The sequence below is a fragment of the Mus musculus genome, chromosome 2, assembly GCF_000001635.26.
Source record: "Mus musculus strain C57BL/6J chromosome 2, GRCm38.p6 C57BL/6J".
Classification (NCBI taxonomy): Eukaryota; Metazoa; Chordata; class Mammalia; order Rodentia; family Muridae; genus Mus; species Mus musculus.
Window position 1 is genome coordinate 89,815,089 of NC_000068.7, and position 12,679 is coordinate 89,827,767.

At 36.3% G+C, this 12,679-nt stretch overlaps 1 protein-coding gene across 1 annotated transcript; it reads left to right on the plus strand.

Annotated features, from left to right (window-relative positions):
* Positions 1-1,239: 1,239 nt before the first annotated feature.
* On the plus strand, positions 1,240-2,172 carry Olfr1255 (olfactory receptor 1255). Its single transcript, NM_146977.2, has one exon. It carries the CDS (start codon positions 1,240-1,242, stop codon positions 2,170-2,172), a length of 933 nt encoding a protein of 310 aa, NP_667188.2.
* The last annotated feature ends 10,507 nt before the right edge of the window (positions 2,173-12,679 follow it).

The following is a 12,679-nucleotide window of genomic DNA, read 5'->3' on the forward strand; positions in this document are numbered from 1 at the left end:
ATCCTGGAGGAGTTGGAAGAAGAAAAAAACACATGATCATAATATATGGTATAAAATATTTTAATAAAAAAGATGACATTCAGAATAATGCTGGGTATTCTGGGGGGCAGTCATGATAATCTCTCTGTGCTAATCTTCAAGACCGTTCAAAAACTGGTAATTACAATTTCATAGGCACATTATTATGTTATTTAATCATACTAAAATATTTCTTGGGCTGCTACAATGTCCCAATGTAAAATTTCCACTGTTTCATAACTCATATTTTATCCAACTTGAATGTTCATGTATTCAGTTACAGGACTCCAAGAAATATATGGAAATTATATTTTTTCCAATCTTACAATTAGTAAGGGTACCTGAAGAAATTTAGGAAGTGGTTTATATAAAAATAAAAATGCCCATAGTAATATAAATATTACACAATAGAAATATTGTGAAATAAATATCTTAAATATGTTAATTTATTTTATATCTTTCCCAGTGTACGTCATGATGTGATGCTTCAACATTTACACATGGTATGTAGTCATCAAATCAGTGTAATTATTTGCCTCTCCTTATCAACTACACTGTGGAGCCCACATCAGTACTAGTTCTATACCTAACAATCTTTAGGGATCATTCTACTTTTATAATGACTTTAATTTTAGTACTCACTCATGGGAGAAAACATAATATTTTTGTGCTACCCATTATAGTAAAGATGTGAAGAAAAGGAAACTCATATAGATATAACTTAACATCTGTAAAATCCAATATATATATGTGTGTGTGTGTGTGTGTGTGTGTGTGTGTGTGTGTGTGTGTGTGTGTGTGTGTGAATGTGTGTATATATATATTTGATTGAAAGTTTTTGGATTTTATCTTAATTCTTGAAATAAACATGTAAAACATGAATCTTTGAATTACTTTTTCACTATAGTGATAAATTTCTTCTAATGATTACACTGGTCCATCATTCTGGAATAAACTGAAGATCACAATTGCTTCTTTGCCCCAAGGAAATGTGATTCCTTTCTTCTTAATGTCTTGTGTCTTATAAAAATAATTTAAAGTTAAAAAAAGTAAAGGACTAGAAAAGTTAAATAAGAAGATTGATATTTCCAGAAATTTTGAAAAAATGGTCTATTTTTGAAACAAGAAGGTAATAAAGATACATAATTTCAGAAATATTTAATTATTTTATAATTCTTTTTTTCCTAAAGGTAAAATAGTTCTTTCTGGATTTAAAAACAAATGAATGACACTGAACACATGGAGAATAAAAGGAACGTGACTGAGTTCATCTTGATAGGTCTTACACAGAACCCCCAAATGCAGAAAGTAGTGTTCGTGACATTTTTGCTTCTGTACATGATAACAATTTCAGGCAACCTGCTCATTGTGGTCACTGTCATCAACAGCCAGGCTCTGAATTCCCCCATGTATTTCTTCCTGAGCCACCTCTCCTTGATAGATACAATTTACACCTCTTCTTCAGCTCCAAAGCTGATTGCGGACTCCCTTCAAGAGAACAAAGTCATCTCCTTTAATGGATGCATGGCTCAAGTCTATGCAGAGCACATTTTTGGTGCTACTGAGATCATCCTGTTGACAGTGATGGCTTATGACCGCTATGTGGCCATCTGCAAACCTCTGCACTATATGACCATCATGAGCCACAAGCTATGCATTCTCCTGGTGGGGGTAGCCTGGACTGGAGGATTTCTCCATGCAACTATTCAGATCCTTTTTACAGTGTGGCTGCCCTTCTGTGGCCCCAACATCATAGACCATTTTATGTGTGACTTGTACCCATTGTTGGAACTTGTTTGCATGGACACACACACTCTTGGTCTCTTTGTTGCTGCCAACAGTGGGTTCATCTGCCTATTTAATTTCCTGCTCTTGATGGGATCCTATGTGATCATCTTGCGCTCTTTAAAGAACTATAGCTTAGAAGGCAGGCGCAAAGCTCTCTCCACCTGTGTGTCACACATCACAGTAGTTGTTTTATCCTTTATTCCTTGCATATTTGTATATCTACGTCCAGTGACCACTCTGCCAATTGATAAAGCTGTTGCAGTCTTTTATACTTTGGTGGCCCCTCTACTGAATCCTTTAATCTACACCCTCAGAAATTCTGAGGTAAAAAATGCAATAAAGAAGCTCTGGAGGAAAAAAATATAAATTCAGATAATAATTAAACAGGGACCTTTGAACATTACATACATAGGTAATTCAGTAAATCTCTTTCAGCTTTTTATCTATAGATGGTAATGTCAACTATAGTGAATGGTTGGATATTACATGGAGATAGTTACTAGAACAGAGGTAAAACAAGGACTGTAATCCTTTTCATTTTTTCTCATACTTTTATAATCATAAACAAATGCCTCTTTCTGTTTTGGATTTGTTTATTTTATGATTATTTCTGTATATCTGAACGCATGTGTGTGCACAAGGAAGGAGAAGTCATGCCTGGGGGACAGAGAGGCTATAGATGCCCCTAGAACTGACAATACAGGAAGTTTTGAGCCACTCACTAGTTATCAGCAACAAACCCTCATCTTCTATAAAAGTATCAACTACTCTTAATTGCTAAAGTATTTCTTCATCCACAATTGACTGCTTTCTAGTAAGTAAGTGTAAACTGGAGAAAATTTCAGTGTTTCAAAAAGGTCTACAATATTAGGTTGATATTTAAAATAATCTTATGTAATGTTGAGATGTTGCTTATTACACATGACTGAAAATAATATGTTTAGTTAAATTCTTTTTGTTGGACTATGGGCTTCACATAAATTCTTTGTTGATTTTTATTATTTATTAAACAGCAAAAATATGACTGGCATCGTGTCCATGCTTTGTCATTTAGGAGCCAATTAGAATAAACCAACTAAATTCTTTGATTTGAAAGTGAATTTTACACACAGTAAATTATTTTATTAGAGAATTAATGATAGGAGAGTAAAATATGCCCTGAGTATATAAGATGGATTTCTAAATATTTTGAGAGAAAGTTCTTCCCTGAACTATGACATTCCAATATATGGAAAATATATAGTTGTTGTCTATCAAGTGGTGGAGATATTCAATATATATTCTTTGTCCAGAAATAGTTTATAGTTCTTGGTAAGAAGCTTGTACATAAGAAATTATTCTAGCTACAAGATGTGAGCCTTCCACTAGGATAATGGTGAACTGAGATTGGTGAAAAGAATCTATGTCCTAGATTGACAGACAGTATAGGATAAAAGGGTACCAATAATGATAGAATATGCCCAGCCCAGTGCAGGTAGATAAGAGGACATGACATTGAAATGGAAAAATAAGAGATAAGTCTGGTCTGAGTTAGAAACGTGAGTACAGATTAATATGGTCAAAATGCATTCTCAAAGAATTAAAAAAACAACATCCATTTATGGACAGCACAGATTGAATCAGGTACATGACAAAAAAATAAGTCCTGTTTATTAAAGTATAAGAAATTAAATATTTAGGAGCACATTTAATTTAAAAAGATGAAAGCTAGTAATAGAATTTAGTATATATATATATATATATATATATATATATATATATATTCTATCAAATATTTACATGTTATTAAAGGTAATATGCAGAAATAAAAAGATATCTGGTGTCCATTAATTAGAAGTTAACAATATTAAAATCTCTATAATATGCAAAGCTAAGTCTGTTTCTAGATGAATGTGAGTTACTAAGAAAGCTGATGTCACGTGAATCACAGGGTGCCTTAAGTCCAGTGTGTAGATATGCATATGGCTTCTCAGTTGATTCATGTTACAAAAAGTTGGGTTTGTACCAGTATTAAGCCTTTTCTGGAAAGTCACTATTACATGATTTCTAGAAAAATGATGCTATAAAGTTTATTGCAGTGAATTTACTTATTGGTTTCTCATTTTAATTTTATTTTCAAACAGCTAAATGGCAGTTGCTCTATAAATTCATTGTGTAACATTTTGATGTATATGTCCACTGAATTAAGATGATAACAGGCAAATGAACACATACATCACTGGTCCTGATATACATACACTAGATTCCCCAGACCTTGTTCACTCTCACACACCTGTGGATGTCGTCACACTGGGTCAGATCTGGTCCCTACCTTGGCTCTACAACTTCTGCCTCAGGCTGCTGTTCAGCTGTGAGTCTGTTGTGTGCCTTTTCAGTTTGTTTGCCTCTGTAGTTTTCTTTTTTATCTTTTTGTTGATATATAGGGTTTGTATCATCAGAATACTAGTGTATTAGATATTACCTCTTTGCCAGTTGTTTTCTGTTGAGCACACAAGAATTAGTATGTTAAAACTTTGGTGTGAATCTGCAATTAAGTCAAATACTCTTAGGATTTTATTTACTAGGAGACCTTAGTATCATTTAAATTTTGTTACTTAATATGCACACACACACACACACACACACACACACATATATGTGTGTGTGTGTGTGTGTGTGTGTGTGTGTGTGTGTGTGTGTGTGTATACATATATACACATATACATATATACACATATATATGTGAAAGTATAAACATATATATCCAATTTTCAAACAGACAAATGGTATTTGGTCTATAAATTCAAAGTCTATGCATACATTGTGTGAATATATAATATATATTAACATTTTAAAATATTTTAGGTTTATTTTTTGGTTTTGTGTTTGCTTGTTTGTTTTGGGGGGTTGAAAATTAAAATCTATCACTTTATTATCCTGATAACAAGGGTTTTTTTATCTCAATAGTGTTTTTTAACTAAGTGAAATATAATAAAATAAAACAAAACCATCACATTGAATTTGGAGAAGAATAACCAACAGAAGTAAAGAGAAGGCACAAGAATCTGAGACCCAGTCACTTACATATTCAGGAGTTCCATAAAACTATTAAAGTGAAAGCTATAATGTATTTGCAGAGAGCCTGGTGCAGATCTGTGTAGGCCCTGTGCTTGTTGTTTCAGTCTCTGTGAGTTCATATTTACTTTGCTCAGATGATTTAGAAAACCTTATCTTCCTGGTGTCCTCCATCCACTCAGCTATCACACTCCTTCACCTCCCCTCCATTGGGATCTGCCATGATCAGACACAAGGGATTGTTCAATATATGGAAATCAATAAACGTAATCCACTATATAAAGAATCTGAAAGAAAATAACTATGTAGTTATTTTCAGAACAATAAGGCAATGAAGGATATCAAGGTGATACAAATTGAATAGGAAGAAGTTGAAATATCTTTATTTATAGGCGATATGACACATAAGTGACCTAAAATTCCACCAGGGAATTTGTATAGCTGTATTTTCAGCAAAGTAATTGGTACAAAACTAACACATACACACACACACACACACACACACACACACACACACACAATCAGTAGACCTGCTATATACAAATGACAAACAGAATAAGAAAGAAACCAGGGAATAGCACATTTCACCATAGCTTCAAGTAATATAAAATACCTTGAAGTAACTCTAATCAAGCTGATGAAAGACTTGAATGGCATAAACTTCAAGTCTTTGAAAAGAGACATTGAAAATGGTATTAAAAGATAGAAGTATCTCCTTTGCTCCTGGATCAGTAGAATTAACATAGTAAAACTGGTCATCCTACACAAAGCAGTCTACAGATTCAAAGTAATCCCCATCAACATTCAACACAATTCTTCGCAGACCTTGCAAGGACAATCCTCAAATCTTAGTCTTTTTAATATGGGGAAAATTAATTCATTTATCCTATTTTTGTATGTTTGCATATTAAAGTCCTTCGGCTTTAGTTGTCCTCCCTTCTTTTTCTTCTCTGATTTTATTTATTTAGATATCATTGTCTTTTCCTTGTCTTCCTAAATATTGCATAAAGTAAAGGGTTTATAATTTTTATTGTTCATTCTATTGATTTGTGCCAGGATACCAATTGATATAATACTAGTCTTCTATTTTGTTTGTTCTTGCTCTCTTGGTTCTCTAGCCTATTTTTATATTATTCATGTGAAATATCCCTTGCTTGAATACATAGCTGTCTATTGATACAAACTTTCCTCCCAGTGTTATTATTTCTGAATTCTATACTTTTGGCATGTTGTGTTTCAATTTTTTGAGACAAGGTTTCTCTACACAGCCCTGGCTAATTTGGAACTCACTACACAGACCAGGCCTCAAACCCATACAGATCCACCTGCTTTTGCATTGCAACATCTAGGATTAAAGGTGTGCAACATCAGGCCTGCCTGCTATAATTCAATTTTTATATTTACATTTCTAATTGCCACATTGATTTCTTCATTTATACATTTACTATTCCACAGAATATCACTTTCTTTTCATGTATTCTTCCAATAATCACAGATTTTTGGTATTTTACTTGTGTATTTTATTTTCTGTAGTCAGAAAAGATATGTGGGTTGATTTTGACCTTGTAATATCTGGAGATGTGATTCATATGCTAACTTAATTTCAGTCTTTAAAAGGGTGATGATAAGAATGTTTATTATGGAGCTTTATGTGGTCTGTGAATTTTATCTTGGGTATTCTGAGCTTTTGGGCTAATAGCCACTTATCAGTGAGTGCATACCATGTGTGTTCTTTTCTGACTAGGTTACCTCTCCCAGGATGATATTTTCTACTTCCATCCATTTGCCTAAGAATTTCATGAGTTCATTGTTTTTAATAGCTGAATAGTACTCCATTGTGTAAGTGTACCACATTTTCTGTATCCATTCCTCTGTTGAAGAACATCTGGGTTCTTCCCAGGTCTTAGCTATTATAAATAAGGCTGTTATAAACATAGTGGAGCATGTGTCCTTGTTATATATTGGAGACTCATCTGGGTATATGTCCAGGAGTGGTATAGCTGAGGCCTCAGATAAACTATGTCCAATTTTCTGAGGAACTGCCAGACTGATTTCCAGAGTGGTTGTATCAGCTTGCAATCCCATGAGTAATGGAGGAGTGTTCCTCTTCCTCCACATCCTTGCTAGCATCTGCTGTCACCTGAGTTTTTGATCTTAGCCATTGTCACTGGTATGACATGGAATCTCAGGATTGTTTTGAATTGTTTTTCCCTGGTGACTAAGGATGTTGAACATTTCTTTAGGTGCTTCTAAGCCCTTCGAGTTTCCTCAGTTGAAAATTCTGTTTATCTCTGTTGCATATTTTTAATAGAGTTGTTTGGTTCTCTGGAGTCTAACTTCTTCAGTTCTTTGTATATATTGTGGATATTAGCCCTCTATCAGATGTAAGATTGATAAAGATCTTTTCCCAATCTGTTGGTTGCCATTTTGTACATTAGACAGTGTCCTTTGCCTTACAGAAGCTTTGCTATTTTATGAGGTCCCATTTGTCAATTCTTGACCTTAGAGCATAAGCCATTGGTGTTCTGTTCAGGAAATTTTCTCCTGCACCCATGTGTTCGAGACTTTTCTCCACTTTACCTTCTATTAGATTCAGTGTATCTGGTTTTATGTGGAGGTCCCTCATCCATTTGGACTTGAGATTTGTACAGGGAGATATGAATGGATCAATTTGCATTCTTCTACATGTTGACTGCCAGTTGAAACAACTGTTGAACTGACATTTGTTGAAAATACTATCTTTTTTTCACTGGATGGTTTTAGCTTTTGTCAAAGATCAAGAGACCACAGGTGTGTTTGGGTCTTCAATTCTACTCCACTGATCTACTTGCCTGTCACTGTAACAATACTATGCAGCTTTTAATATAATTGTTCTCTAGTACAGTTTGAGGAAAGTGATGCTGATTCCCTCAAAAGTTCATTTATTATTGAGAATAGTTTTCACTCTCCTGGATTCTTTGTTATTCCAAATGAATTTGAGAATTTCTCTTTCTAACTATGCAAAGAGTTGAGTTGGAATATAGATGGGGATTGCATTGAATCTGTAGATTGCTTTTTGCAAGATGGCCATTTTTATTGTATTAATCCTGCCAATCTATGAGCATGAGAGATTTCTCCATCTTCTGGGTTTTTCTTCAATTTCTTTCTTGAGAGACTTGAAGTTCTTGTCATATAGATCTTTCACTTGTTTGGTTAGAGTCATACCAAGATACTTCATCCAGAGTCTCTCACACCTGAGGATTCATCCCAGATACAGTCAGCAAACTCTGACACTATTGTAGATGCTAAAAATTGCTTGTTGAAAGGAGTCTGATATAGCAGACTCCTGAAAGGTCCTGCAAGAGCCTGACAAATACAAAGTCAGATGCTCACAACCAATCATTGCACTGGTGTGGGGTCCCCAATAGATGAATGAGAGAAAGGACTGAAGGAGTTGAAGGGAGAATTAGGGAAAGGACTGAAGGAGTTGAAGGGAGAATTAGGGAAACTACTGAAGGAGTTGAAGGGGGAATTAGGAGTTGAAGGGTTTTGCAACCCCATAGGAAGGACAACAATATCAACCAACCAGCTCCTCCCCTTCCCCCCCCCCCACTCCCAGGGACTAAGCTGCAAACTAAGGAGTACACATGGCTCCAGCTGCATATATAGCAGAGGGGGGCCTTGTCAGGCATTAATGAGAGGAGATATGCTTGGTCCTGTGAAGGCTTGATAGATGCCCCAGTGTAGATGAATCAAGGGTGGGGAGGCAGAAATGGGTAGATGGTTAAAGGAAAACCCTCATAGAAGCAGGGGGAGGGGAGATGGGATAGGGGGTTTCTGGGAGGGGGAGACAGGGTAAGGGAATAATACTTGAAATGTAAATAAATAATAATATTAAATAAAAATAAATTTAAAAACAACAAAAAAGGAAACAAACAAACAAAAAATTTATTGTGGTCAGTGGTAACATATCTTCAGGTGCTTCTATCCTCAGTATTTAGACTATTAAAGGTGCTAAGCATTGGCAAAAAAAGAAAAAAGAAATGTGCTACGATCACTCCAGTGCAGTCTGCTTGGTAGGCCTAAAAGCCTGGAAGCAGTCATGAGGCAGAGTTTCATGGAAACAGCCTCCTGGAACCTTGGCATCCCATAGCACGTATACTCAAACACTGTCCCTGTGTTAATTTGGTGTATGGATCCATATGCTTTTTTTCAGTATTGTTTATTATAAGTGCCTTTAAGGATTGATTTTGACATATAGCTAAGCCTCCACCAGTGTTCCAATGGTTCCTAGAAAATCCTTGAAGCCAAAGGTGAACTTGGAATTCAGTAAGAATTCAGTAACATTTAAATTCACTTCTAGTAGAGACAGTGAAATGAATTAGGCATTATAATTTACTCAAAACAGAGCTAGAAAAGCTCAGGGCTAGTCTGCATAGTAATTACTTAGGACAATAGCCGAGTCACACCCAAGCACAGGAATACACAATGGCCTAGGAAATAGATGGGTTGTTGCATGAAAAAGTTAGTGGAAGGAAATTCCCCTGGTGCAGGTTTTTTCACTAGGCACAGAAGAATAGCATAATCAGGTATTTACTAAAGAACCCCTGGTGATGGGTTTTACAATAGACTAGCATTGCATCAGAGCATTCACCTGGCTCCTATGTTTTTAGCTGATCTTTTTAATTAAGGGTTGTTCCTATACTCAGTGGTAAATGCGGCCTGGCTCCCACCATCTTTTTATGTATGAATTTTTTGGTTGTTTTGTGTCAATGTAACATGGCAGATGTGTTTGCCTGGTTTTCTTGTTTCTCTTCTGTATTAAAAGTCGGGTGTTCATTTGGAAAAAATACATTCAGATTCAGCACTCTCTCTTAAGTCCATGTCTGTCTGTCAATTCTCACCAACCCTTGTTCACCTGCAACCAGAAACCCATTCCCCACAGATAGGAGACCCAATAGAGGTTAGTCTGTGGCAGAAATGTTTGTTCTGAAGCTATGGGAAGAAATACTTGGCAAATGTGTGCTATATCTATTTGGTCTCTACTGTATCTTAATTTTAATAATTGTTTTTTGTCTCTTTGACCTGTGGTGAAAGTAGGATGTTAAGCTGTAGCTATTATTTTAGAGTCATTCACTTTTCGCTTATACAAATATATACAAAAGTTTGTTTTACATATTTAGTGCTATGGTATTGAGTGCATTGTAGCTGTCCAGCAGCAACAGAGAATTGGGTACCTGAAAGGGGGGTGGGGGTTGGGGCTGGGAATGAAAAAGGACAGGTGGGCAAGAGAAGGATGAAGCCAAGATAAAGATTTCTGATCAAGGCTCAAAGTTTAATTTTCAGCTCTGATTTTATATAGGAAAAAAACGAAAAGACCCATTCTTTGTCTACATACATAGTCTTTTGAGGTCTGTGTCTGCATATATAGCTTTTGATGTATGTGTCTGGCTTAAGTTGATAGGAGCTCAAGAGTGTGGTTGCCCATTTCTGGCCACTGGCCTTCAAAAGCACACTCTTTCCCATTCAAACCAAAGCCCTGAAGGACATATGAATATGCACTCAATGCATTTCTTCATATTGATGAATGACTTCCATAGTGAATAGCTGAGCTTGCTCAAAGCAATCCTGTGTGAAGGCAACCAATCTGCTTAAGATAAAAAGTCAAAATTAAAAGCAACAAGATTAAAGCTGTCTGCAGATATGTCCCAGATATTCAATTCAGCTGCTAATTAGCAAAGATCAAACACAAGGCCTGGCTACCAGGTATATGGGGGGAGGGAAGGTTTTGAGAATTGATAGAAAACACTCTCCAGTAACTCCTGGTTAACTCAGCTGGCTGATAAGGATTTTGAGCTGTCTTCATCATTGGTATCATGATGATGCCTTTAATCCCAGAACTTGGGAGGCAGAGGCAGGCAGATTTCTGAGTTCGAGGCCAGCCTGGTCTACAGAGTGAGTTCCAGGACAGCCAGGGCTATACAGAGAAACCCTGTCTCAAAAAAAAAATTCAATAGATGTAAAGGCAAAGAATAATCTATAAGTAACAAATTATATAAGTAACAAAATATATATAAGTAATATATATAAGTAATTATATAAGTAACAAATTGTTTTTCAATAGCTCTTTCTACTTGTTTTAAGGCCAGCAATCATTCTGAAGATCTAGGGAAGGTAGGATCAGCATCCCCTTTAAGAATATCAAATAAGGGCTTCAGCTCTCCTGTAGTAAGTTTTAAATAGGGACAAAGCCAGTTGATATCACCTAACAGTTTTTGAAAATCATTTAAAGTTTTCAAACTGTCCCTATGGATAATTATCTTCTGGGGATAAACAGCTTGATCTGTAAATCTAAAGCCTAAATAATTTTAAGGATCCTGAGTCTGTACCTTTTCTAGAGCTATTTGTAGTCCTTTATCAGCTAATGCCTGTTGTAAATCTCTATAACATAAAATCAAGTCCTGAGAATCATTTCCTGCTAACAAGACATCATCTGTGCAATGTATGATGTATATCATTGGGCATTGCTGTCTTATAGGCTGAATGGCTTGTGCCACAAATTTTTGACATAAGGTAGAACTATTAGCCATGCCCTGAGGAAGAGGTGTCCTTTGATATCTTTTCATAGGTTCCTTAAAATTAATAGAAGGAACACTGAAAGCAAATCTTTCACAATCCTGTGTAGGCTACCCCAGCCTGAAGCAGACTTGTGCAGACCTTGTTGTCACTGAGGTGGGGTCACCTGCAGTGCAGCTTTCTGACTTGGCTGGCTTCTTTTGTTTGGGTCAACTGCTCTGCTCTTCTCCAAGATCCTGCTGCCTGCTGAGACACCTTTGAAACAATCCATGTCTAGCTGTCGACAGGCACCAAGGATGGACTGGTGGGGGTGGGGGGGAAGGGCCTTCCCCCTCTTAAGCACAGTCTCTTAGTAAACTCAAGGGCCTTGACCAGAGAAAATTTGTCTTGGCTTCATTTTCTCGCTGTCTAGTCTCTCTTTCAGCCCCAGCCTGCCTTCTAGGACTATCCGGTTCATGTAGGTCTCATGCAGCTTACAACTACAATCCTGGGGTGCAAAGGAATAGTAAAGAAACAATCTATCAAATCTACTACTATTTTGTAATATCCTTTAGGAATGGCTACTGTAGATGGAAGCCCAGGTTGTAAAGCTCCCATAGGTATCATGGTTTCACTGACCTTTCTTAGATCTTGTAGCAATCTCCATTTACCAGATTTTTTTCTTGATAACAAATATTGGAGTATTCCATGGTGACTGAGATTCTCTTATATGCCCTGCCTCTAGTTGCTCCTGCACAAGCGAAGAGGTGGCTGCTATTTTTTCTTTAGATAAAGGCCACTGATCAACCCACACTGGAATATGATTAAATCACTGAATTTTATCAGCCTGGGATGCAGGCAAGATAGTGGCCATTACAGAAAATACCCCAAGCCTCTAGTGTTAGAGTGGGGCTTAGGCTTTTCAAATGTCTTAAAGCCTGCCTTTTCTTTCCTAGCCCTGACCAGGCAAAAATCCTTGTCTTAACATCTCTTTTCTCACTACTTCATTAGTACTACACATTATAAAACCCATCTGTGACAAGAGATCTCTTCCCCAGAGGGTAATAGGCAAATGTGGCATGACATAGGGTTGAATTTGTCCTGAATTGCCTTCCTCATCTCTCTAGGTTAGAAGTTTAGAACTTTAGCATAACCAATCTCTTGAAGGTGAGGGAGAGTATCATGTAAAGGCCAAGTTGAAGGCTAATCTTGTCCTCTAATAATTATTACATTAGTCCCAGTATATATTAATCCTTCAAAACTTTTTCCTTCAACTATTAATTTA

What these genes read in the sequence shown, in the direction of transcription:
- Olfr1255 (NM_146977.2), top strand. Translation starts at nt 1,240, where the DNA reads ATGAATGACACTGAACACATGGAGAATAAAAGGAACGTGACTGAGTTC.